Source organism: Trachinotus anak, unplaced genomic scaffold, assembly GCF_046630095.1.
Source record: "Trachinotus anak isolate AG129_WGS33_773 ecotype Australia unplaced genomic scaffold, CSIRO_AGI_Tana_v1 ptg000021l, whole genome shotgun sequence".
NCBI lineage: Eukaryota > Metazoa > Chordata > Actinopteri > Carangiformes > Carangidae > Trachinotus > Trachinotus anak.
Genome location: NW_027273872.1, coordinates 22,630,973 through 22,658,640, shown reverse-complemented (window position 1 = coordinate 22,658,640; position 27,668 = coordinate 22,630,973). Strand labels below are relative to the sequence as shown.

Genomic DNA, 27,668 nt, shown 5'->3' with positions numbered 1-27,668 from the left:
AGAGTCAGCCTCAGTAACTGTGTCTCTCCCTCACCCTCCTGTAGATTTCTTCCAGGAGCTGGACTCGGTGATGGAGCCGCTGAGTCAGCAGAGCAGCATGACGGAGCTGGTCCGATACATCAGGCAGGGACTGCACTGGCTCCGCATAGAGGCTCACCTGTTGTAGAGACGAGACAGGAGATGAAATTAAAAATAAATTTAAAAAAAGAAAGAAAGAAAAAGAAATGGGCCTGGGAGCTAGAACTGGGACAACAAGTGAGATGAGACTCAGGATGATGCTTCAGTTCCCACTGGGATCCTACAAATGACACCAAACAACCAACGGTAATGTAATGGCATAGACTCGGTGGAATAATTGGGCTGAAATTCATCTGCAGTTTGAACTGAACAGTAACTAAGTTTGGGGATTTCATCTGTGAATCACAGAATGCAAATCAGCATATTAAAAATGTGGCTGATTCTGTTTTTTGGAGAGAATAATACATCAGAGCAGGTGGCTTAGATTCCTAAAGGAACAATAGATGTTACAAACTCCCTGTCTCCCTAAATAGAAATAAGAACCAGAGAGGAAAAAGGAAAAAGTGTTTTACTAAAACAGGATATTTTTTTTTAAAAAAGATATGTGAGAGGCTGATGCGATTAAGGTAGGAAAGGAGCTCAACAGAGGCTCATCTCCTCCAGCATTGGTCTTGAAACTTGTCTGTGATTGGGACTACAATTAAAGCCTCTGGCTGATATTGATCCAAGTGGAAAAGCACTGGTCCAATCCATTAGATCAGAACCATGCTGGTAAAGGAGAGAGGCTCAGGTACAACCACTCGAGCTGAATGCATGGAGGCTGAAGTTAGTTCTCTGCTTCTCTGTCAGTCCATCTTCAGTCTTTAGTGATGGATCCTCCAAAACAAACCCTGGCAAACAGAAGCTAGTACCTGCCTCTGTTGTGCATCTCTTTTGTAATTAAACAACTAAATTAGTCATTGGGATACAAAAAGGGTCCTGAAGAATGACTGCTGAAAAGTCACCATCTGAGGTTAACAAATCCTGAAGATTTTCATCACATCTTTTGATTACTTAACCATTAGTTAATCTGTTAATATGGAGTCTGCTATTCCTGTGCTGGATTCAGTTGCACAGGCATCTACAGGACACAATGATCATACTGGATGAAATTTAGAAGATCACACCCAGCACGTGCGTATGTGTAATGCTGTGATACAGAATAATCCAGAACAGCTGGTCTTTTGAATATTTGCATCAGTACAAGTACAGCTACAGTGATAAAGAAGAAATCACATGGCTGTCTAAACAGATACATCAGTTGTGCATCTTCTACTGTTGTCTATCTGATAAAGTAGCTCATTCCCTTAACTGAAAGAAATGAACTGAAATCTGTGACTGGTTTTTAAGACATTCTTACCAACAATAACCACTTGTGTCAACAAATCTAGCAGAAATTAAATTTGAAGGGTTATAACTTGAAGCAGGATTTGCTTCCTAATTCTGGATTATGTTAAAATTCATTGGCCTCATCTAGCTATTTTCTATACTAATAATACCTGAGTATTGATACCAATACCAAAACACTATACAAGGAAGTGTTTCTGCAGAACCATTTTTTGCATTTAAGAAAAGAGGCCAAAGTTCTCAGATATCTGAACAGAGTCATACAAGAAGAGTTTTTCATAAATAAAAAAATCTAAATTTGGCAGTTTTTTACATTGATATCAGGAACTTTGGTGCTTGACAAATTTTCAATATGGGCCAAAAAATACTGGCTTGCTACTTAGCCCTCTGGTTTAGGGCAGTGATAAAAACATTTTTAAATGTTAACATTTTTTAAATACACCTGTGAATACAGTTATCAGGATATCTTTAGTTTATCCATTTGCTATCAAGCAACTCCTACTACATGTGACCTGCATCAGTGGTGTGTTCAGAGCCTCTCAGTACAATCAAATTAAGATAACCTCAACATGAAGATGTGTCTAGCCAGAGTGAGGATTACAGGACCTGGTCAAGTCACAGTCCAGGGAGTTAACAGCCCAGCAGAACAAGCACTCAATTCACCCGCACTACAAATGAGGGCTTTTTTTTCCATCAAATAAAGCATTTGTCTGGTTCTTCTCTTACCGGTTATGGGCTTTTGTGAAATCCCACTCAGCTCTAGTTCCCATAGTAACCCACCCACTAAGGTGTCAAACACTTACAGGGGGAAAAAACTACAAGATTCAGTATGATTTGCCTCTAATTGAGCTCCCACCCATGTGGAAATCAAGTAAACAGGGTGAAAATCTCACAGCAGCTTTTCTGCCCTGATGTCAAAAAATCTGCGACTTTGTACAGCACTTACTGAGATCAAATCATCTGCTGGATATCCTGTAGTCATTTCCCAACATATGTCGTGTCGTGTTGTTAGTGTGTATATGTGTACAGCTAATTGTCAGGTCTATTTAAATCATTACCTGACTGGACAATAATGATGTTTGTGTAGCATAATGTACAGACTGTGACTCCTGAAAACAGTGTTCGTTTTTGTTTTTTAGTGTTATGTGAATGATTCAACATGAATGGATGAGGAAGTGAAACAAGAAAATAGGGTATCTATATATATGTGTATGTGAGTGTATATGAGGGTGTGTGTGTGTGTGTGTGTGTGGGTGTGTGTCCATGTGCAGGCTATGGCTGCATTTACACAGCACCAAACATAATCTGATTTTTAACTCTTTGTGGCACATGAAATCAAAAGGGGACTACACCGTTTCCTTGTGGTTTCTCTTCTGTTTTCACGTGGGCTATAAAGCCTTAAAATCTGGATTTTTTTTTTCATGGTCTCTGTAAATCCAGCTCATCAAGCATGAGTTTTTAAGTTTTGGATCATTTGACCATCGCTGAATGTGTATGGAAGACAATGCGGATGTGAAAAGTAATTTTCACTATGACAAAAAAAAAGAAACTCAAGTGCCTCTATTTGTGTCCAGTGGGAATTGCTCTATTTATTTAAGAACAAAGAATGAATCTAAATGATTTTCCATACCATATTGGTATAAATATGAGATTGTTTTTCGTAAAATCAAATGTTTCCATAAGCTTTTTACTGGCGTTTATGACGACACCAGGGTTTGGCTTTAAGAAAAATGTGTGATTTAACGTGTCAAATTTGCATCATTTGCTGTTTTTTTCTCTCGATGATTTGAAAGTATGGGTTTGTCTGAAATGCCTGAAAATTTAAAACCATCGCATGCAATAAATGATAGCTTCAGACCAAGAACTACTTGTGTCCATTTTGAAAAAGAAAAAAAAAAAAAACAATGTATTTCTTCTCGCATTGTCATTTAAAGTGTGAATGTTCTACATCACCTGAAAGTACAGAGCCGCTTTAAATGCACAACACTAAAGATAACAGTCTGATGGACGTAATAACATTCAAGAATATCACGTTGAAGGAACAGTTTGTTTATTTGCTACTTTGTTTTCTTGCTGAGAGTTAGGTGACACTGTGTGCTTGCTAAAGCTGAAGCTGTACCAGTAGCTGGTTAGCTTAGCTTAGCACAAAAACTGGAAACAAGGTAAAACAGCTGGCCTGGCTCTGTCTGAACGTAACAGAGTTGATCTACTGGCACCTCTATTACTAACTAAATAACTATTATATCTAGTCTCGGTGTGCAAAATGTCTCCTTTATGAAAGTTGAGTGCAGCGTAAGCAGAGAGGTTATTTTCAGGTAATAAGGAACATTGTTGTGTTGCTGTTGTGAGTCGTGACAGTCCTGTAAACTGAGACATGACTGGCTCCACTATGGGCACAGCTGATGCAGTCATGATGGCAGGTGGATCTCATCGTGGATATGAGAGGACAGACTGAAAAACAACACGCTGCTCTGAGCTCTCAGTTTGTGCTTGCTGACAAGGTCCTTACCTGCTAGCTAGCTGGATAGCAAATGCTAGCTGAAGCAGCTAGCACTGTGTAGCTGAATGGCATAACCTGTAGTTTTTGAATATGCTGGCAGATGGCACAGGTCTTAGGTCATAAAAAATGTGATGCTTCAATCATGTTTCAGTCCTAATTAAATATATTTGGGACTCATCCTGAAGTTTGGCCATTTTTGGCTGAGCTAAGCCCCCCTCTGGTTGTTTGATAGTGAGCTATAGAGGTGCTGGTAAGTGGACTTTTTTACTTTTGGGCAGAGCCAAGCGAGCTGTGGTCCCCAGTTTCCCATTTTTGTGCTAAGCTAAGCTTCATATTTATCACACAGACATGAGAGTATTAACACTCAGCAAGAAAATGATAAGCATTTCCAAACATGTCAAACTGTTCCTTTGAAATGGACTCTAAAATGGTTCTTCATCTGAAAGCCTGAAAATGTTAACTAGTTTGACAAAAATGCCTTTTTGAAGTTTTTTTTTATTAGTTTTTTCCTTTTTGATTTGAGGTCATGAAGCCAAATTAGTCCCAATGAGCCAATGAAGTTCCACCACAGCCAACAAACAAAACCCACAATCTGTTTCTGTTGGACCTCAGTCATTACAAGTCTGTAGTTGATCCAAAGTGTTGCTCAGTCAATTCAATGATGTTTGATGTTGTTTTGTTTTATGGTGAAACAGTGATGTTACTATATGGTTATTGTTAATTTCACACAATGGTCCTTATTTTGATTATATGCAGCGGTACAATATACATAATTATACAATAATATGCTGTAAAAAGTCTAAAGCATTGCATTGGTGACATCATGGGAAACACCTCACTATGTTACATGTCACATGATGGCTATGGTAAATGTTGAATTCATGCAACACTTCATTTATATGCAATGTCAATATGTCAGTATATTCTGAAACATTTTGGAGACAGACTGCCTCAGCATGGCCTTTTATTCTGCTGACATCTTATTAAATATCCCATTAGCTCTTGTTACATTATCACAGTTGTCAACTTGTTTATCAAAGACAGCAGTGACAGAGAATCAGCGCTGCTGTTGTGATCACAATAGAGAGCGAAACAGGCTGATTTAGTCTTTGACAACAGATGGTAACAAGCCGATAATACATTGATAATCCTTCCAGTAGTGATGAGTGTCTCTAATATTTGTTTGCATTTCACAAAATCACAGATACCTTAGGAAACTGCCAAAACTGCCTCATATAGTAAATGAACTAGCAGTATTTACAAGCATAATAGTTTTTTTTTCTCTCTCGAATTCCTATAATCTACCAGAGAGCTGCTTTAATTTTGGGTTTCTTCCATTTCATTGTCCTCAGTTGAACTGTGGGAGCCATGCGACAGTGTTAGAAACAAGCACTTGAAAGAGCTAATTTAGCAGTTAGATTGTTTGTTGACATCACTAGAAGTAGACATTAATATCCTGCTCAGTTCAAGAAAATAACTGCTAACATGTAGTATTATGTTTCCTAATTACTCAGCAGTAACCATCATAAGTCCCCTTCAAGTTATTCCTGAGTAAAATCAGCTATTGTGGGAGAATTTATATCTTCAGCTGTAACAGAAACACTACAAAGAATTTCCACAACCAACTGACTGCATGACTTATTTACTGTGCAGTACATAACGCAGGAAAAAGATGATGTTTGGGGGAAACACACACAACCATTTTTTCTGAGCTTGAGATGAAAACATCAACATCGCTGTCATGTCTGTGTGTGAAGTACAGAGCTTGAACCAGGAGGCAGTTAGCCTAGCTTAGCATAAAGACACAGAAGCACGGGGAATTTGGAATTTTTTAATTTTTTACTTAAAAGGCCATGCCATACCTTGGTTCTGTCCAAAATTCAAAAATACACATAGCACCTCAGAAGCTCACAAATTACCATGTGGTATCTTGTTTATTTAATCCATACACTAACCAAAACTACTAAGAAACAACAAAAAAGCAGTGGGTGTTATTTAGTGAGCTTTGATAGATAGATAGATAGATAGATAGATAGATAGATAGATAGATAGATAGATGACTTTATTCATCCCCGAAGGGAAATTAGGTTGTTACAGCAGTCCAGGAGCTGGATTTTGGAATTCTGGAGAGAGCCATGGTAGTTGTTTCTGCCTGAACCTATGCTAAGCTAGGCTAATCACCTCCTTGCTCTACCTGTGTGTTTTATGCACAGAGTGGTATCAGTGCTTTTATTTCTCAGAAAGAAAGCAAATAAGCATAATTAATTTCCTTTACATCATTCATGTTGTATTGTAGGTGATATAAAGTTCATGTATTAGGAAAATGTTGTAGTCAACATAACAAGCTGGAGACACAAGGGTGAAATTCCTACTAATTATCTAATCAATAGCTAATCAGCAAGTCAATCAAGAGCTTATTTGTCACTAGACACTAGACTACTGTTTTGTTTTGTTTTTTCAATTTTACAGAAAACAGGACACTTTAAAAACGCAGCAGTTAATTTGCCCTTTGAAACCTTGATGGCTCAATGTTTCATTTCATTGTTTGTAAATGCTAATTCGTCTCCCTCCTGAGACACAGATCACCAGGGGGATTCAAAATGACCCAAGTTAAATTAACCCAGAAACCATGAAAAACAAAAAACTATTGTTGATTTTTAGCACTTTTTCAGCCACTCTGCAGTGACAGTGTTCACTGACTGAAATCAGTTCAATACACAACAGATTTTTTGTCCAAACGAATCTTTAAAGTTACAACATGTAGCGGTTTTTAAACTAAGCACTTTGTCACCATCAGTGGCTGTTAGCGCTTGACTTTCTGAAAACTGAAATCATGAACCAAGTCACACCAGAGTATGACCGGTTTGCCCCTCCTTTAGCTTTATCTGTGCAACACACCAGACAGTATTCTTAGGGATGCTCTACTTTGGTTCATGTATTTAACAGAATCGAAATTCATGTGGCATTTATTGATGTTAAAATAGACAGCCCCTTTAAAGTGTTGGGTATCCCACTATGGTGAAATTTGCATATGAAGAGCCAGACATCGTAACACAGTGCCTCTGATCCAGCCCGACAAATCTGTGTCCGTGGATCTGATGTACATCACTGGCAAACGGCAACAGTGTAAAGATTTCTACAAAATGACATCTGAGGACACATCTGTCCAAACATGGATTGCATTGTATTTTTAAATGTGTTGCACAACTTCAGCTGTTTCTTCTGTTTCTATCAGTGCTATCTTTTGGCCTTTTATATGGTTCTTTTTATAATGAAGTTGTTCTATGTGATGATCAGAAGTTGTGATGCAGTTCCATTGTTTTTAAATATTTAATGTCTCTAAAATATGGATTAAAATCTGTTTGAACCAGTGATCCTTCTGCTCTCAGTCTTATTTCTGTCTTTTGAAAATAAAGCATTTCTTAGGGCTGTGTATGTCTTTTTTTTTAAAGTTTTGCACTCATAAAGACAAGCAGAGAAGTGTTTTCCTTTCATATTGCATTATGGAGTTTTTTATTAAGTAAAGGCACCAAGAGGAAGCTAAAAGAAACATCCAGTGTATAATAACAATAATATCAACACTATAATATGTGCTTTCATCTTACCTCACCATGCATGATTAATTCATTGAATATAGCATTAGAATTTAAGAGAGGAGAAAAAGGCTGTGTGTGTTGAGACGGTGAGAGAGATGGTGGAAAAGAGAGAGAGGTGGACTTCAGAGTGTGTGAGAGAAACGAGAACATGAAGACAGAGTGTTACACTTAAAACTAAAGTGTACATTTTCTGGGAGACATAAATCCCATCTAATTAAGCATTTCCCTAAATGAGTAAGGAGGTGGAAAGCCGATTTACAGACCTTGAGAGGTATTTGACTGTTTGTCTATGCATGTGTGTGTGTGTGTGTGTGTGTGTGTGTGTGTGTGTGTGTGTGTGTGTGTGTGTGTGTGTGTGTGTGTGTCCTTGGTGTAGAGCCAACACACTGACAGCTTAGATTTATAGGTTTAATTGCCACAGGTAACCATGCAGTCAAATAAGCTCTCAGAGATATGGTTCAGCATCACACACACACACACACACACACACATACAAAAGCACATGCAAAGAGAGCAAAATGTACACACACATGTTGAAGAAATAAGTGTCTATTTGCCCCAAAGAGAAATCTACAGTGGCTCTGAGAGCTCAACGCATTGCAGCTTTAAAAAAATGTGCAAATAGAGAAAACACCAAAAAAAATTGAGCTGCAAATACGCACAAACAGTTCTGTTGTGTTGTGAATATTTGCAGTGCGTTTGAGTATTTGGTTGTGAGTATTTGCAGCACCTGTGTTGTCAAATTCATGAGGATGTTTTCTGAATGTGCATGTGTTTTCTTAAGTTGCGGTGCTTGAGCTCTCAGGGCTGCCGTAGAAATCTGACCTGAGATGATTCTAAAGCTGCAGCTAAATCCACGAAAAACTCACAACAACACATATCACTGTAAGTGTTTGTAGTTCCTCCACATCCTCTCCACAGCTCATCCTAAACACACTGGGTTTACTCTTTGTGCTGTTATTGACTTTAACATGTGGACTGGTGCTGTGATCAAGACGGCCTCTGTGAGTTACCCCCGGTTGAGCCCAACACTCAGAGAGTTATAAGGTTGTAAAAGGCTCATTATCATCTCCAACATCATAAGCATTCTGCTTTAAGCCTTCAAATAAAAGCATCCATTGGTTTTGATTGAGTAGAGGAGAGCTGATTTTGACTGAACGTGAACAGACAGACATCTATCTCTCTACTTGTTTTCAGAGGCTCTTGCAACCTGACGACATCAGCTGCTGATAATCTTTCAAATGCAAGCAAATAGTTTATATTATGTCATCATCCCATCATGCCCAGTGTGAGATAGGTTGGGCTCGAGGCCCGCCACCTCAAAATACCTGCAATCCCATAACGGATAAGTGGGTAGATAATGGGATGGACAGATGGCTGACATGTTTGTAGTGTCTCATCTCAAGCATAAAATAAAAATGAATCACAGTATACTCACCAGTAATTGTCCGTTTTTCTTGTTGATGTCGGCTGCAGGTTCAGGGATTTGTGTAGCAACTACAAAGTTCTGTTTCATGATATAACAAGATGACATTGCTCAGGGCTCTTCTAATACATGAATGATAAACAAAACAGATCAATGACCACACATTAGTCATAGAAATAATTAGAAATATTGTTAGTGATGCTATAATGCTGCTGTATTTTTTTTTTTTTTTTACAGAAGCAGACACACATTTGTATTTAAAATCTTGACTTTGATGATGATAATACTTTAATCTCATTTTACAAACAGTAGCCTATTATTGTTATAATTGACATTTGACTGAAAATGCATTTTACTCCATTTTCAAAACCCCAGGTTTCCCTCACCAGCTACCACCAAAGAGATGATTACAGCCATTCAGCTTCATTAACAGAGACCCACTCTGTAAATTCATTCCCTCCGTCTCAATGTGCAGTGGCAGTTTTAATAGGTCGCCCCTCCCCTCATTCTTTGCCATGTTTAAAAGTGATTTTGTTGAAATGGGGAGCTTTCTGTTCAGCTCTGCGGCTCACAGTTCCAGAGGTGCTAACGAGGGAAGAGCTCGTCAGCTCTAATTGAATGACTCCTGATTAAACTGGTTTCACACTGACAGGCAGCATATCACATCCTGTCCGACTTCTAATCGTCTGTTTCCTCGATGCTCCACTTGCTCTGGAGATACAGATGTCTGCACCATGGGTCAGAGGAGACATGAAGGCTCAGAGGCAAAGCAAAAAAAAAAAAAAAGATAGAACATACTGGCTTACTGCAGTGGACATTAAGACGATATCCTGCTAATGAATGTGATGACATGCTGTACTGAATTTCCAACATGTTTTCACTGTTTGTTGTCAAAACAAGTGTCAGACTGGTTATGTGTCACTCAGGATGGTTTAAAGGGTCTGTGCACCTATACAGGTGTTTGCACCTGTATAGGTGCATTGTGATGAATCACCAATGTCTATATACTGATAAGAAAGATAATAAATGATGTAATGGTGAAGGTGTCCTTTCCTAACAATTGTAATAAAACCAACAGGAGAATTAGGGAGTCAGGGAAATGTCCATGAAGCTCAGTCTGCACGTGCACACACAGCCCTGAGGTCTGCATGTTGCTGCACGTTGCCTGGGAGCTCTGTCAGTGTTAATGCTCTACTGTCTTTGTGCTACAATCAAAATGTATATATCAATAAAATCAAAAATAAAATCATATGACCATGTTTATGTGAAATCTGTGACAAACCCAAAGAGAATCAGCGGACTCTCTCCACTCAGCTCTGAGGCCCTTACTCTTCTGTTTTGGTTCACTCTCACCGCTTTTATCAGCATTGTCTCCAGAAAAGCTCCAACTCCAGGTCTTTAAACTGAGCATTTAAACACCAGATTTGAAAAGAATCAAGTTTCTCTGCTTAACACATTAAACAGAGACTGACATTAACAGCAGTATTAAGTTGGATGCCACTCACTCGCTAATGATAAGATGCTAATCTCAGTTACAGTTACGCTATTAAACTGCTCTTTTTATATTTCTGTTCTGCTGATTAGACATTCAAATCATAAAGTCAATTTCTGAGTTTATGAGGTGCTGCTATACCAGTTGCTGTACTAGCTGTTTTTTTCTGAGCAATTTTTTTCAGCTTAGCTAATCGACTCTTGCCATGTCACATGAAAATGGTAGCCTATTGATTTCTTTTTTGGAAAGAAAGCAAATACAGAATTTTTCAAAATGTACATCTTTTCATGCTATATTTTAAAGTAAATAATAGCATAAGTATTAAAAAGTCACATGGTTTATTGTCTTCAATATCATGCGCAACAAATAAACCCTGCCTGTTTAATGAAAAAGTAATGAGACTATATTGTTGTCAGGGCAGACATTAATAGCATGTTTTTTTAAAGCTAAAATATAGCATAATGTTAGAATAATGTTAAAGGTAATGTATGATTTTATCTTTAATATCTGATTCGTTTATTCTGTCGGATACCTCATCTTACTGTGGACTAATGCACTGGCCTCCCAGCGCCTGTTTAAAAACCCTAAACTTGATTTCTCTCCGCCATGACAGCGTGGCACAGGTCACAATGGCTACCATGTTCCAATTATATTCAGACTGAAATGTAGAAGATGATTGTGTCTCAGTCCATTATTGTGAAATAAAGTTTCTTGAGTGTAAACCTACGATGGCTTTCCTCGCAGCTCTCTACAATGTAAAATTAGCCTGATAAAGCACTCTAAGCAGCTTAGTGGCCTCAAAAGAAGACAGCCTGGTCTACAAATTAATTTGGGTGTTGAAAATACTCTAAAACCACTTCTTCAAGACCTTGGGAGGCAAAGTACAGTGCAGTTTGTTTACTATTCCTGGATCTATTCAGACACAGTAAACACACACACACACACACACACACACACACTTGAGACAAACCCCAGTGATGATGCAGCTGAGCTAAGCAGTTTTTACACACATACCCACACTCTCCTGCTCTCTAATGTAATTGTGTACGTCGCCAACATTAACAGAAAGGCAGTGTGACCTGCCAGAATATGAGCCCATAGCAGTAAATTGATTACGGGCATATGAAACATAATGATAGACAATGTGAGTGAGACAAAGTCAGAGTGGATTGGAGAGAGAGATCAGGTAAGATGGAGTGACTAAAAGAAAGGGCAGGAGCAGAGAAACAGGGGGGGAAACAGCAGGTAAACAGTAATGTAATTGCCATTAGATCAATTTGATCGTGGTCAGAGATCCCTGCTTGTGATGATAAATATTGATTTGATAAAACCACTGAGGCAGAAATATGAGCAGACATGAATAGAGGCAGAGTAGAGGAGAGTGGTTACAGCTGCGCTGACTCACACTTTATGCTCACTTTCAAAATATGAACATGAAACTGAGGCTGATGGGGGGCTGCTGAGCTGAGTTGCCCATGGGAAAGGCACCAGCCCCTGAAATGTTCTGGGAGTGGTGAAGCAAAATGTAGTTTGTTTTTTTTTTTTTTTTTGCTTTTTTGCTTTAAGCTGCAAATACTAATATAGTGTTATTTTTACATGTGTGTAATATGAGAGGCATCGCTTGTGGAGAATTATATCTTGACTCAGCGTTTTCTTCCCTGTGTTTTAGCATCTTTCAGCCCATTGTTTTAGTTTTACAGCCTCCAACTTTTCTTTTTTTTTTTTTATTTCTCTCACTGCTTTCGTAAATAAACAAACTAAAAATCCACTATACACAACCTGCCCAACATCTAATGAAAGACATAATTAGCTACAAGCTTGTGAACATTTAGCAGCTGAAGAGAGATATTTCACTCAGTTTCTTACCAAAACACTGTTTGTATTCTCGAATTCTAGCAAATGTGTTAAGTGCATTTGCTTCTTCATACATTAGCATAGAGAATTTTTTTAAATTTGAAACTGTCTTGTAACATCCACATACGCTTGGTGACACCTTTGATTCTTTTGCTTTTGTTGATATTTTGCTATATGTGCCACCAATTGAATATTAGCAGAATAACATTAAACTGGAGACAGGATTGTGTGTTGTGTCATCCTCATGCACGATACAGACAAAATGACCTTAAAGCCACTAGTGGTAAATAAGAAACTCCATATAGTCCAGATGGGTGTAACAGTACATTAATAGACAAAATAGAGAATAGGAGAACCTAGGAGAGAGCTGGCAGAGGGTAAAAGACTAGATCATAAAGAAAATGTATGATCACAACTCTTGAATCTAGAATTGATATGTGCAAAGGACAGAGGAGAGGTGTAAATGGAATGAAATGAAATGGGGAGGAAAAATTATTAGAAAAGGTGAAAGAGGAAAGGCAGAGATGTCAAGTGCTTTCCTGGTCTTTGGGAAATGTTTCGACTTTTCATCTGTAGCATTGAGACTTCACTTCAAGCTGAGTTCTACACATCGTTCTGCTTGATTGCCCAGAAATTGAAAACTGTAAAAAAAAAAAAAAAAAAACAAACTCAAAGGCATGAGACTGAATTCATTCTTTATTTCAAAACGCAATTACAAGGCTTTTAACCGTTTGCATTTCCCAGACAGATTGACGCTGTGGAATCATGCACAAATTAGTGGATGTTCAGTTTGGTCTAAATTCTTCCAGAGCCGGAGAGCAGGCAAACACATCCTCTGCTCCGGAGGGGAAACGACAGAGAGAGGAAGGAGAGAAAACACAGAATAGACTGGCAAAGTCCCTGAGGAGCTCCCTCACTCTGCAGCTTTACACTTCTGCTTTGGGTGAGCACAAAAGGTATTGCAACAGAGCTGTGTCGAGTGTGGACAGGTGGTAAAGTGTGCAGAGTTCCTGCAGGACATACACAGGAACAGACGCAAACACACCGGAGGAGGTTGTGATCATAACTTACACACACAAAAAAAAAAAAAAAAAGCACAAAGTCAACTTTTGCTGTTTGCAAAAAATATTTTATTCAATTTTTTTTTTTTTTTTTTTTTTTTAAACAAACCAATCAAAACCAGCATAAATATATTTAGGTGTCCTTGCCAAGCTCAAGATTTGAATTACTTCTGCAGCATTTATTTTTTATTTTCCCTTCAGAAAGCAGGAGCTCAAGCTTAAGGATGCTCTGACGCAACCAAACTCAAGGCTCAAGTTCATTTTTTCATTGTCATTATCTATATGGACAGTACATAACATTGATTATAACCATTGTTTAGATGTTAATGTCACAGGACCCAGGAACAACAGCAAAGCGCTGGAATAACTTTCACAAATGCGATGAGGCCAGCCTGGAAGGAAATGAAGTTCTCTGAATGATGTTCTCTGTTTGATGACAGGCAACACTTCAAAAAGACATGTTTCCTACTTTGTTACCAATATCCTGACATATGATAGAGTCCCACTGATTACATGATTCAACTGTATTCCATTAACATGGAGCAAGTGCAGCCTACAATAAATGTTGTCAAACCAAATCCCTTTGATTCATTGCTGAACCTGGAATTCAAGCTGAAATTGCTTTCCTCTAAATTACCACGGCAAAAAAAAAAAAAAAAAAAAAAAAAAAAAAAAAAGGTTCATGCATGGGAACAGCAGTAAAATACTCTGTTTCATTTGCATTGAATTAGTATGGGTAGCTTTTACACACTTCATTTCAGGTCCACAAATTGATCTGAACTGACTGTTTACAAGGAGAGAGGCAAATAGCTGCAAGTGACATCAAGTGCAAATAGAAATGTCATTTTGTTTAACACCACAGTACAAAACTGTACAAGTCCCTTTAGCTGTCGTAGTTCAAAGTGGAGACTGCACCTGAAGCAGACTGAGCGATCAATAGTACAGTGAAGAGTTTCCAGGTTCTAAAGAGGGAAACTGGTGTCACTATTAATCAAAAGAAATAATTCCTCAGGTTTCCTCAATATTCCTTCAGATGAAAAGACTTCCTATCAAATAAGAGCTTGTAAAATGTGATGCAATAATTCTCACAGAGGAGGTAGTGAAGTCACAGCCGAACAGAGCTGTCCATCAAGACTTCATATGTCCTAATGTTTGTTTTGTAAAGTTGCCTGAGAAATGGTTCAGTAGCTCAGCTGCTCAGACGTCTGTGTGCTGTGAATTAGAGGAACAGTTCTACATTTTGGGAAATACATGATTTTTTCCTTTGAGCGTTAGATTAGAGGATCTAAATGTAAATATGAGCCAGCCCTGCGTAAAGACTGAAAGCAGCTAGTAAACAGCTAGCATGGCTCTGCCCAGAGTTTAAAGTATGCACCACCAGCACCACCAAATTCACTTCGATGATTAAATCTGGACATAATGCGGAAATGTAAAAACTGTTTTGATTTCACTGGGAGTTACATTCTGTAACAAACGCAGCAATATCCTAGAAACCGAATATATTTTCACATTTCTGTTTTGTCGTTATGCTAAGCTAACTAGCTGTTGATTCTGGCTCCACGTTTAGCGTACAGACATGAGAGATATTCATCTTCTCAGCTCACTCTTGAATAGAGAGCTAATGAGTGTATTTTCCTAAATGTCAAACCATTTTATTAACTACTGTAGATAATCCGAAATCTGACTCCCAAAATTGGAGCCATTCAAAATCAGAACCACATTTCCTCCATGCAAGTCAGTAATTACAGATCCGAAAGGCAGGTGTGAGGAGACTAGTCACTGAAAACACTGGAGGTTGTGTTTAGCTGGAGAAAGACGAACCATTCACAAGTTTCTGAACACATGTGGATGTTTCTTTCTTTGATAAAATCAAAGGGCAAAATGTTTTTTGTTTTTTTCACTTCACTCATATCTGTCTGTCAGTGAGTCCTGAACATGGAACACTAGCCTGAAGAACTGAGCTTGAAAGATTAATGCCGATACCAGAGATTACTCAATCAGGTCTGCATTATATTAAAAGAAATATTCAAGGCATTCTCCCTTTTTAGAGAAAGTTTTTCATCCATCTGTCTTCCCTTTGTACTTGTACTTGTCCCTGTCCGTCCATCTGTTGTACTTCATTCTCGTCATCACGCCTTCCCTCTGTTCGTTTTCATCCCTGCTGTGAGGTAGAGGAGCTGCAGCTTCATTCTCATCTGCAGACTCACAGTCTAGATGACGAGGAAAAGTAATAAACAGGTAGATGAATAGAGGAACAAATGCATGAGAGGAGAGTGAGCGTTTCAAAAATGAATTCAAACCTACACGAGGCAGGCCGGCCATCTTCTTCATCATCACACTGTGATCAGAGTCACTGTAGACGTTCTTGTCTTGCCCCGGGTCGTCTGCTAACATGTACAACTCTCCAGCATGGACGTCAGATACATTGACCTACGTGGAGACACAGATGGATGATAGACAAATATAATCTGTTGCTGTCATGGACAATGCCTCAGCATATTGTGCCAGACGAGATGGATGGATCCATCACACACAGCTCCCCAGTCTGAGCCTGATACAATCACAGAGAGAAGAACGAGACAGATGAGAGAGACGATTGGCATGCTGTGCAGGTATGTGATGCACCTACCTGAAATGTTTTAGGGTTAAATCCCAGCCAGAGAGTGTATCTGTAGTCCCAGGAGCGTAGAGAGTAACCCATGATCTTTATGTCTTTAAGGTCAGGGAGGTCAGAGTTCGCCTAATAGAAGAACAATCAACGTTGAAGCATCTTAAAATGAGCAGAAACGCTGTAGTAATCTGTCTGCACTGCTGTCAGATCTGCAGCTGCCAACTCATCCTGCGAGCCAGCCGATGAGCTAATGTCGCGCTGCCAAACTGCTCCGTACAAAGATTAACCTACAGCAGGTGCAGCGCTCATCTGGATTATTTTAATTCAAAGATCGTGAGCTTAAAGCTGGCAGCTCTGCTACAAACAGGAGCGGTTCAAAAAGCAACAGATATGTAAATACTCAATCAACATGACTTCAGTTTTCATGACCTTCACACTAGTTTTGACATTTTAAATGCAACGTCACAATCCATTCATTAAAAGTGTCAGTGTGGCATATTTGTATTAAAAATACATCTGCTTTGTATGATGCTTCCTGGCTGATTGAGAACCAGAGTGATTTACCCTTTAGCCAGCTCATGAAAGCTTTTTAATTGGCTTTTCTAAACACTCCATATCTGGTACCTGTGGTGTATCAGCAGGTCGAGGGTACTGGCTAAAAGATATTGCTTCCTCATCTTCTCCTCTTTCTCTGTGTCGGAAAGTGTGGGCCAGGTTGTCTCCTTCTGTGCACAGCTCCTCCTGAAAGCAAGAAAACAGTCTGAAGAGTCAAGGAAATAAATGTCAGAGTCAATTAGATCACCTCCATGTTGGTCATGTTTATGGAGGGTTTACTTCTTGATTTATTTTGTTTGGCCATGCTGTGCTGTGCAAAGATGCCTGGAAGGTCTCACTTCTGTTCTTGTGTTGCAACTTTTGGAAAATAAGACTTATCTGAAGTAAATGACAGTTTGATTGCACTGTTTTTGTGCACTTTTATAATCACAGTTTGGTTCGCCAATTACTCATTACGTACAAAAACAAGACCAAGTCTACAGACATGTTAGCAGCTCTGTGAAGCTACACTTAAGGCACACTGGTGCTTTGAGCTAAATGCCAATATGAGCATGCTAACATGTTCATTATAAAAATGTTGACAGACTGATGTTAGCAGATTCATGCATTATTCCAAAGCCAATTACCCCTCATCAGTAAACGTGTATTCACACTGGCTAAATATCTACTCAGTACTTAAATTTGGTTTTTTGATGTGTTACATATTTGTAGATGTTAATCAACCAGGGAACCCAAATAAATGAAGTGAAATTCATTTTTAAATTCGCGAAAGTGATTCTATTACATTCTATACATCATGATGTATTGAATTATATTTAAACTGGCAGCATTGGTGGCTTTGCAGCCATTTTCCAGCCGCAAGTGAAAGATAATGTAGCCGTCATCCTGTCATCTCCGACTCACTTGTTTCCCAGTCAGGTGCCATTTAGCTTAGCACATTAGCATGCTAACATTTGCCAAATAGCATAAATGGCAAAGCAGATCTGACGGGAACATCATTAGTTTTACAGGTCATTTTGTCATCAACAAAGTATTATAGTATTGGGCAAATTAAAATTTTGACATGATGGCACTAGATGATACAGTTGGCGATCACCACAGTTATTATTCATCCTGAGTGTCTGAACTAAATTTCATGACAATTCAATAACTGTATAAAACTAAGAACATTAAACCTCAAGGGATTACAAAAGTCATTGGGATTCATCAGTTTCATGGCAATCCATCCAACAGTTGAGATGTTTCACCAAAGTGGTGAACAAACTGAGCGACTCTCCTCCCCGCAGCCATACTGCTAATAAATGCAACAGAGCATGGTTTGCTACAGTGTTCCTTGACAAAAAAGCAGCTAAGTCCCTCCTCCCAGTAGACTACTCTGATTCAATAAATGATTTCATTTTCATCTCTCAATACCTGGAAAGAAACATCAGCACAAGGTTCAGGTGCTCTGAGGCCGGCCATGTAGGAGACTGTAGGAAAAACATCCACCAACTCCACCACGTTTCTTATAACTTTGTCATCTGGAAGGAAGAAGGATCAGCCAGTTAGAGAAAATTATTTAACACCCCAGAGCAAAATAGTCAAGATATCCACTAAATTTTACTAGACACCCTGCACTGAAATTTCATCATCATTGCACCATTTGCATTTGAAGCAAAAACTGTCTGGAGGCTAAATATCAAAGTGTATCCTTGACTAAATACTTCTGAATTTCTCAATGTATATCAAAGACTTCATTAAAGTCAAGATGGCATATTAATATATGTTCTAAAAAGGTTTATGTGAGCAATTAAAAGCAAAAATTTTAAATCAAAATTGAGTTCCCTTTGACTTGACATTCATGGTGCTTTTAAAAAGGAGAGATGTATCAGTGGTAATTTGTTGTAAGTGAAGAGTCTTACTCTTAAAGCTGTACTCTGATTGGGTTAAGACATCAATAAAGGGGAAAGTAGACTCTCCCAGCCAATCACTCATTGTGGTGACGCCAGGGACGTAAAAGATAAGAGGGACCCGTGTTGTCACATCAAAATTTGAGTATTTAGCCCATTCACCGTGTTCTCCTAATGACCAACCTGCAACAAGAGGGAGAAAGAGATGAAAAATGTTGTTTCAAAAAGACGACGGCAGATGGAAGAAATAAAGAGAACTGAATCTATGAACCTATATCACAAATAACATTTAAGATACAGACAGGTTTGAGGTAATCTATTTTACTTATGTTTTTCTCAGTCATCTTATGTTTGAAAATTATGGTATGTGATTGAGCTTTACTGGGTATGTACCAAACAGTAATGAAGATGATTCACTCCAGCATCCTCCACTGAAGGAGACATTAAAAGAAATTGAGTTTCCAAGTCACAAAGTTTATTAAAAAAAAAATTAAAAAAAGAAGAAGAAGAAAAATAGCTGGTTTTTACAGCAAAATTGTGAGAGGAGGTGAAGACACAATATGCTGTTACAACATTGCCACCTTGTGGTGGAACACAAGAACAGCAAAAAGCAGTTACTTCTCAAACCCCCATAAACGCTATTACTAGAAACTGACATTAGAGGTATTCAGTTTACCAAAAACTGTCTTGTCAGCCTTGTAACTACAACTCAAAACACCAATACTGTACCAACCTCAGCCATTCCCAGTTTATCCAGGAGCATGTGTCTACTCACCATGATCTGAGGTGAACACCACCATCGTGTTGTCAGACAGCCCAAGCTCGTCAAGAGTACTGAGCAGCCGCCCAACCTGAGCGTCCATGTAAGATACAGCAGCATAGTAGTACTGACGGATACGCAGCTGGAAGACAACAGTACAGAAAACTGTTTGACTCCTTGTTTCTAGGAGTAGGAACAAGAGGAGACATGCTATAAATTGATTAATGTGCAGTCAGTTCATGCCTGGAAGTCTTTGGGAATTGGTCCATAAGGAAAGCTAATGTTTAATTTTTGGACATCCTCTCTCTTTCTCACGTCCATCCAGGGGTTGTAGGCCACAGGAGGAAGCAATGTGGGGACATCGGGGTCAGGGGCCAAGGTCATTTGCTCTATGGGATACAGGCTCAGGTACTCCTGTAAATGTACCAGCAACACATTTCAAAGCAGTGTTAAATAAAGGCAGGTATAAATGCGTACACTAAACAAATAAATAAATAACAGGTGGATTTGCATCATAATGAAACAGAAATGCTTTATAGGACCAAATATTGCTGTGCAAATTAATCAAATCACCCATTTATAAATTATCGATATTTAATTAACAAGAATTAAAAAGGTACAATTCAGCAAATATGATGATTATAGAAAATTCATTTGGCTTGAATTTTCAATAAATTCAAAGGGGATAAGTGATAAGATTCCTCTGGCCCTCTGAGCAATGTAGATGTTCTGATGTTATATTGATTTACTTTCATCATTCCAGAAACCGCATCTTTTTAAGCTTTGCCCTGTAGACTGGGCTTCTCCAGACGATATGGGGTAAATCCCCCTGCAGCATAGATCACATGCCAACAGAGGCGCTGGCTTGACCTTTTGCCTTTTTTCATCTCTCAAATTACACTATGTGGGAAACCTCCCTGGCACGCTGACATTCGTCTCTGCTCCGTCACTCTCCGCTCTCACTCAACTTCCACTTCATCATCCTCTCTTCTACCTTCGTGCTGAATTGCATCTCCCATATGTCTAGATCAGCTCTCATTTATTTCACTTCAGACACAGTATGTACATCTCACTTCTCGCTTTCAGAGGTTCCTTTCCATTAGTCCAAGATTTCACCAGATGAGGCTGCACATCAAGTCTACACATCTGCGGAACATCTGCAGCTAATATCAATACTGGTTTTCAGAATACAAATATGATGATTTAACTGTTTAACCACATGTTACATCCCAAACAGTGTACAGAGGGTGTACAGGCGTTGATATTCAGTCATGTACCTGTGGTATCCTGAAGGGTATGTGTGGTTTGTGAAAGCCCACAGCTAAGAAGAAAGGAACGTCGTCATTGGCCGAACTCTTCAGTAACCTCACTGCCTCGTCTGTGCTCTCCATGTCAGGGAGCGTTCCCCCAGGCTGCTCGGTCACATTCACTGCACACAGTAAGTTGGCGTGGAGTTTACCATCATCTCCTTTACACATCTGGAAACAAAGTTTTCATACAAATTATTTAAAGTCACGTTTTATACACAGTTCCTACTGAGATTCTATTTCAGGGTTTGCTGGCTGGTCTGGTAAACTGATGCCACAAAGAAGTTCACAGCGAGTTTGTGCAGCTGTTTCTCCACAGACCTGAAAAGCACAGGATGATTTGGAACTGCTTTCAGATATATTCCTGTCAAAATTATAGAAAGAGAAATGATTCCAACGTTAATGGTCACTGACTGGTCCATTCACTAGTAGACGGACTGTGCTCCCTGGCACTAAAATAACTTTTTGGCCACTTGGGGGCAGCACAAACAAGTTGTAAATACAGCATTGACAAATCACCTTTTAAAAGCGGCAATTTGTAAGAACTGTCAAATTCATACTCCAAACAAATAGGGAGCAGCATGTTACCCGAAAGTTGGGCTGTCCACTCCTGTCGTAATAAGGAAATGCACTCTTTGGTCCCTCCTCCCCACTAACCTTCCCCAGTGCCTTAGTCAATTAGTCCATAGAGTCTTTACTGGCCCTCTCCGTGTGCCTGTCATACGGGGTGCGCATAACAGCGACCTGAGTGTGTGTTCCAGGGCTGGGCTCAACGGCAACTCACAACCAAAGTTTTCAACTCTCACCCTCATGTTGAGCTAACATTAACTTGGATAAATCTAATCCCAGCATACAGAGTAGTTGCTGACATGTTACCAAACTTGCATGAATTGGGGAATAATGCTTTCTGCACAGGTTGACCTTTCGTTCTCATTATGTAGCTGTCAGGTTGCTGTCTTCAATTATTGTCAGGCAGACAATGACGATTTCACACCCAGTCTGCCCAGTCAGCAAGACAGGGAAGGTGTAGTTGGGGTCAGGGGTAGTGGACGAGCCACAAGAAGTCGAGGAACACGGGGGAGAGCAGCAGCTTCAAAATCTGAGCTCAAGGAAAGAGTGGAGGAAAGTAGCAGCGAGATGACAGCTGCAACACAGGTTTACAGCCTGCTAGTTACTACTTCTTCATCCTCTCACATTGGACGAGGGCAGACTGGACACTACAGTAACTCGATATCGCCTCTTGAGGTACTAAGTGGTATTACAGGATGGGTGGGGGCTAGCTGGTTAGCATGCTAACTTCAGTTGATGTCTCTTCACAATACATATGACATAATTTCAAAACTGTTATTTCTTCACATTTTGTAGATAATTTTAGTTAACTTTTAAACATTTTAATCTAAAACAGTTATTATTGCCCCTTTAAGTTGATAGCATACTTGTTCACAAACAGTTGCGTATGTGTACATCCAATAGTTACAGAGAAATATTAGTATTCATTTGGAATCGTGTTCAGGCCACATAGCAAACATATGTATACTATTCACTGTTTGCTTTTTGTTTGCTACCAACTCCTGAGGGAAATATCTGGAACTTCAGTGGCTAAATGCTCCACTATGCTCAGCTTTGCCTGCCATTGGATGCAGAGCAGATAGTGCACAGTTTGTTTAACAGGCCTGTCTACTGCACCCAAAAACAACAAAGTGGTGAGAGTGAACCGAAACACTATGTTTGACAGACCCGACCACTGAACGATGAGCTGAAAGTTGCTGTAAGGCTCAGCAAGGCCAAGGGTGCTGCAGATTCTGGTGATAACTATCTGTGGTTTCCTCACTACAAGTGACCCCTTTCACATTGTACCCGTGTTTTCATGGGTCATCTGATACACTGTTAGCTGCTTAAAGAGTATTGTTGACTGACTTAGATTCCCACAGTCTAATAATTGTTCTGATATTGACAAGGGATAAATTGTACTGGGGGGGAAATAAAGGACAGTTGCACTCTGCAGGACAGTTTTTATCTCTGCCTGTCACAACATGAGGGAACCAGATGAGGCTTTTTAAGTTATTTATTATAAACCTCATTAATATTGTTGTCTGAGGTCATTGGTAAACCATACATGCACAAACTGAAATACCGTTATGTTTATTTATTCTTTGTAATGCAACTTCGTGCTAATTCTTAAAGCAACTCTGCTGTTGTGGCAAGGTTTTAAAAAGTTCTGTACTGTTCTGAAGTGTAAATTATTACATACATATGTATTTTTCCCCTTTCCCCTCAGTATTCATACAGCGCATTGGCAATAATCAATCTGATTATGGTCATGTGATTGTGTCATAATAAGTGGGAAGAGTGGGTTGCTACAGAGCTCCATTCAAACTACATGTATTTAACCACAATTCATTTGGATGAAGTTTTACCCTTTTACCCCGAGAGAGAATCACAAACTGGTAGCTTTAATGAAGACTGTCCCTCAAATGTCCAGTGATGGACGATCAAACGCTGAGATCACCAGCGATAAAGATGGAGCAGCTGGTGAGGACTGTGACGCCGCTGCCGAGACCTTGGACAGCTTCTCATTCAAAGATTCAAAGAGCTTAGTGTTAAACATCAGTGGAGCTACTTACAATGTTGGACCTTCAGCAACTAGCAACCTACTTCACTGACCCTGACAGAGCCCAGCTGAGAAATCAAACGGTGTTACTTAGAAACATTAAAAGCGATGAATCATATATTTTTATTTTTCTGAAAATGTGAGTGATTGACTAGAAAAGCGCTTTATAAATGCAGTCCATTTATCATTTACATCTTTTCTTGTAACCGTCTGCAGTAAACAGGGCAAAGTTGAAATCACATGTAAAACTCAAGGTGGTACATAATACTAGTTCTAGACTTTTAATACGACCATTAAAAACAACAACTAGCAAATGTTTTAGATGCGCCAAGAAGCCCAGCAGGATTTTAGATTTAGCAAATATTTGAGAGACGTTCAGTGCTGAAAAGGAATTTGGCTTAATACAGAAATGTCACAAAATCTTAAAGTCAGGCTTTGTTGAACAAAAATTATGGTTCTTCATCCTGTTCTGAAGATCTGTCTTTTTAATTTAATCATAACACATTGTTGCAGAAATACAAACCCCATTTCCAGAAAAGTTGGGACACTAAAAATGCAATAAAAACTAAAATCTGTAATTTGATCATTCACTTGAACATTTATTTAACAGGCAGAAGGACAAAGAAAAGATTTTCAGTGTTTTCACTGACAAACTTAATGACTTAATTGTTAAACATAAACAAAATTAGAAATTGATGCCTGAAACATACTACAAAAAAAGTAGGAAGAGAGGCAGGTTTACCACTGGGTCACATTCCCTTTAATAAATAAAATTAGACTTTTTAATCATTTGGGAAATGAAGAAACTAATTGTTGCAGTTTTGCAGGTGGAATTTCTGCCCATTCTTGCTGTGTACAAGACTTGAGCTGCTCAACAGTCAGTGGTCACCGTCTGATTCTCGTCTTTATGATGCGCAGGACATTTCCAATAGGAGACAGATCTGGTCTGCGGGCGAGCCAGTCAAGCACACGGACACATGTCTACGAAGCCACGCTTCTGTAATTTGTACAGAATGAGGTCTGGCATTGTCCTGCTGAAATATACATGGAGTTCATGGGAAAAGACGTTGTCTTTACGGGAACACATGTCTGTCTAAAATTCCAATGCAAGTCGCCGCATCAGCGGTGCCTTCACATATATACAGATCCCTCATACCATGGGCACTGATGCACCCCCACACCATCACAGATGCTGGTTTCTGCACCTTTCGTTGATAACAGTCTGGATGGTCTTTTTCATCTTTGGCATATAGAGTCCAACGCCCATTTTTCCCAAAAACAAGCTGAAACATTGACTCCTCTGACCACAGAACACGTTTCGGTCCATCTCAGATGAGCTTGGGCTCAGAGAACTCGCAGCTGTTCCTGCACAAATTGATGTATAGCTTCCTCTTTGCATAACAGTTTCAGGGAGCATTTCTTGATGCAGCGGTGGACTGCGTTAAGCGACAATGATTTCCCAAAGTAGCCCATGTGGCTATGTCCATCACGGTAGCATAACGGTTTCTATTGCAATACGGCCTAAGGGCTTGAAGGTCACGCACATTCAGCAGCGGTTTCTGCCCTTGGGCTTTTACGCACAGAGATTTCTCCAGACTCCCTGAATCTTTTCACAATGTTATTAATTGTAGATGGTGACAGACCTAAATCCTTTGCTATCTTGCTCTGAGAAACATTGTTTTTAAATTGACAGATAATTCTCTTACGAAGTTCAGCACAAAGTGGTGAACCACGATCCATCTTTGCCTGCAAAGACTGAGCCTTTGGTGGATGCTCCTTTAATGGCCAATCCTGATACCCACACCTGTTACCAGTTAACCTACTAATTGAGGAAGCCTCCAGAATGTTCCCTGTATAACCTTTTCAGTCCTACTTTGCCTCTGTCCCAACTTTTTTGGAGTGTGTTGCAGGCATCAATTTCTAAATGTGTTTATGTTTAACAAATAAAATTAAGTTTGTCAGTAAAAACACTGAAAATATTTTCTTTGTCCTTTTGCCTGTTAAATAAAGGTTCTTAGTTACTTAACTAAGATTTTAGTTTTTATTGCATTTTTAGAAAGTGTCCCAACTTTTCTGGAAACGGGGTTTGTATTTACCAGTCATGCTAATTGAGATAATATAAGGAAAAGTATAAGGAAATTTTGTTTGGCTGAAAACAACAAACATCTCATCGGTTGCCAAGTAGGCCTGCATCACTTCTTGCTTCTTTCATGTGTATTACAGTAAGTCAGACACATAACTTGACTTAATAACAGACGCATGTAACAGATACTGTTTCCTCTTCATACCTTTTCTTTCTCAAATCTGAAGGATGCTGGGTGGTAAGCAGGAATGGACCAGCTGTACGGGTAGTCATCCGTGTGGTTAGAGGCAATGCCTAAAGAAATAAAATACAACACTATTGTTACTACTGTACAACTACATACACACAAAATGTCAAGACATTTTCTCAGTACACAATAAAATCATCTAGATTTGATTCTTCCCAGAAACAAAGATCAGGCTCATCATTGACAGCTGAAGACAGCTTACTGCAGTTTCAGTGATGACCATTTGGCAGTTCGGAATCGGAATCGCCTTTATTGTCATTATACATAGTACAACGAAATTTGAGCGCTGCTCCCTTGGTGCAAAACAATGCTAATTAAATAAAATAAATAAGAACCTAAAGAGAACACAAGAATTTAAAAAAATAGAGGAGGTATAAAAAGGCAAGTGATATGTACATGTGTAAACTGTGCTTTATCTCTCAACTTTTACAAAAAAAAATGGATATTATTTATCCTACCTGGATGAAATACTTTGCCCACAGACATGGTGAAGTACCCTCTAGATTTAAAGTACTGCGGCAGGGTCGTGTAGTTTCCAGAATGGACTCTCCAGTACGAGTTGAAGTCATAGAGCCTGGTGGTGTCTGGTCTGCGACTAGTTAACATGGACGTACGACTGGGAGCACACACAGCTTGCTGGGATTAAAAAAAAAATACACATACCAAGATTTCACTGAGGCTGCATAATCCAGTTAGTTTCACATCCACATTGACTGAACCGCTTTGAGAGTTTCACACAGTAAACACTTCCCCCACCGACTGACCTGTGCATATGCATTGAGGAAGACTTGGCTTTTGGAAGCCAGCTGGTCAATGTTTGGTGATTTTACCACAGAGTCACCGTAGCAGCCCAGTGATGTCCGCAAATCATCCGCCATGATGAAGAGGACATTTCTCCTCTCTGAAAACAAACGACCACAATTCATATGATTCACTGCTTTCCCAGGCAGCAAAATAAATCCAGCCCATAATGGATTTATTGGGCCACATGCTTTTTTTTCTTCTGGCCCAGTATGAAGGTTTTGTGGCTGTCGGACAACACCAGAGGCCAACACCTGGAATCTGCCCAGATGTGGAGGCATGTAGGCCAGACTCAGGCCGAGGACCAAGGCATGTGTTGGGCCAGAAGTTTCATTATCTGGGTTACTGCTTTTAAATGAACCTCTTCAGCAGTGAGTTCTGGCAGCGTCTCCCTGTTGCTGGTGAGGACGAGGGTAAAATAATATGTGAAAACACAGTTGTCAAACACTCAACAGGAGGAAGTGCAATGCGCATCAAATATAAGGTTTAGTGACACTGGGAAGAGAAAAAAGATGAACAGAAACTGTCAGGTTTCACTTCAACTATTCAAAAACTCAACGCAAAAAAGGAAAGCTCACAGACAAGGTACCATTCAGTGAGTGAGCTAAACTAAGTGAGCCAGGAAACTCTGGATACAGCCACTCAACAAACAGAATAATGAGCACTCACTACCGCCGATGTGACTTACTGAGATTTATCACTGACCGAGCAGCTCGGCCGGAAGTGGGCGAGAGAGCCAAAGCCTCCACATTGACGGATATTTTTAAATGTGCACAAACTGTACCTGCTCTCCCGCCAGCAGCGGGGGTCAGAGCGTGAAGAGCCAGCAGGAGAAGCCGCAGTCGGGCACACATGTGCATCTTGGTCTCACGACAACGACTGAAGACACCGTGTCCCTGAGCTTTCCCTCCGGGGCCGCGGCCTTCTTCCCACCGCTCGCTATCAAAACAAACCAGCGTGTCGCTGCCGTCTTTAAATAACTTCCTGATTATCACGTCGCTCGACTACTGTGTTTTCATTGGTCTCTTTAACTGTTGCCCCGCCCCCGCCGCTAATCATATTAGTTAAATGATGTGTCAATCATTTTTAATGCGTGTTCCTGCCCGAGGCCAGTGCAATGGTGATAGTATTGACCAGTGGACTGGAAAACCAGGTGTACTGATCTAATATGTGTTGTCCCCGATACCTCTGCCTGGAGCACCTGTGTTTCTTTAAATGTCATAATATACTGTATTACATAAGTACATTTAGCTCGAATTGCACATCAGGTCAAAACAAAGACACACTGAGGCATAAACACAAGCACGTTTCATGATTATTGCAGAGAGACCTGGAAACACCTGCTTCAAGGGAGCAGAAGGCAGCTGTAAATGAGTTTTAGTTCGGCGTGTGTAGCTTTTATTTTGAAAGATTTGACGAGGGTTTATTGGGTTATTGTCACTAACTTTACGCTGCTGTAGCTGAGAGACGG

General features: G+C 39.6%; 2 protein-coding genes across 4 annotated transcripts in view; one reads left to right on the top strand and one right to left on the bottom strand.

Moving 5' to 3' along the window:
* The window catches only part of aff2 (AF4/FMR2 family, member 2), a 152,006-nt gene extending 151,399 nt beyond the window's left edge, over positions 1 to 607 (top strand). For both annotated transcript variants that reach the window (XM_071457743.1, XM_071457741.1), the window contains exon 26: positions 45 to 607. In XM_071457743.1, the coding sequence (XP_071313844.1) occupies positions 45 to 166 (122 nt within the window). In that variant the 3' untranslated portion in view covers positions 167 to 607. The remainder of the gene's footprint in view (positions 1 to 44) is intronic.
* Positions 608 to 12,968: 12,361 nt separating this feature from the next.
* On the bottom strand, positions 12,969 to 27,164 carry ids (iduronate 2-sulfatase). Of its 2 annotated transcripts, none has more exons than XM_071457725.1 (13): positions 26,886 to 27,164; positions 26,161 to 26,297; positions 25,855 to 26,032; positions 25,355 to 25,443; positions 20,426 to 20,626; positions 19,392 to 19,562; positions 19,164 to 19,290; positions 18,401 to 18,571; positions 17,913 to 18,019; positions 16,569 to 16,685; positions 15,963 to 16,073; positions 15,638 to 15,763; positions 12,969 to 15,543 (listed from the first exon to the last, which is right to left on the bottom strand). In XM_071457725.1, the coding sequence occupies exons 1-13, from the start codon at positions 27,055 to 27,057 to the stop codon at positions 15,463 to 15,465; spliced, it is 1,788 nt and encodes a 595-aa protein (XP_071313826.1). In that variant the 5' UTR covers positions 27,058 to 27,164; the 3' UTR covers positions 12,969 to 15,462. The 2 variants fall into 2 exon arrangements, with proteins under 2 accessions (XP_071313826.1, XP_071313827.1); XM_071457726.1 differs by having other exon boundaries at positions 26,982 to 27,164.
* Positions 27,165 to 27,668: the final 504 nt, after the last annotated feature.

What these genes read in the sequence shown, in the direction of transcription:
- ids (XM_071457725.1), bottom strand. Translation starts at nt 27,057, where the DNA reads ATGCACATGTGTGCCCGACTGCGGCTTCTCCTGCTGGCTCTTCACGCT. An exon ending in TCAGATTTGAGAAAGAAAAG is followed by an intron (nt 20,627 to 25,354) that starts GTATGAAGAGGA and finishes CTTTGTTTCCAG; the next exon opens with ATGTGTAAAGGAGATGATGG. An exon ending in GACCTGCTGATACACCACAG is followed by an intron (nt 16,074 to 16,568) that starts GTACCAGATATG and finishes TTCTTCTATTAG; the next exon opens with GCGAACTCTGACCTCCCTGA.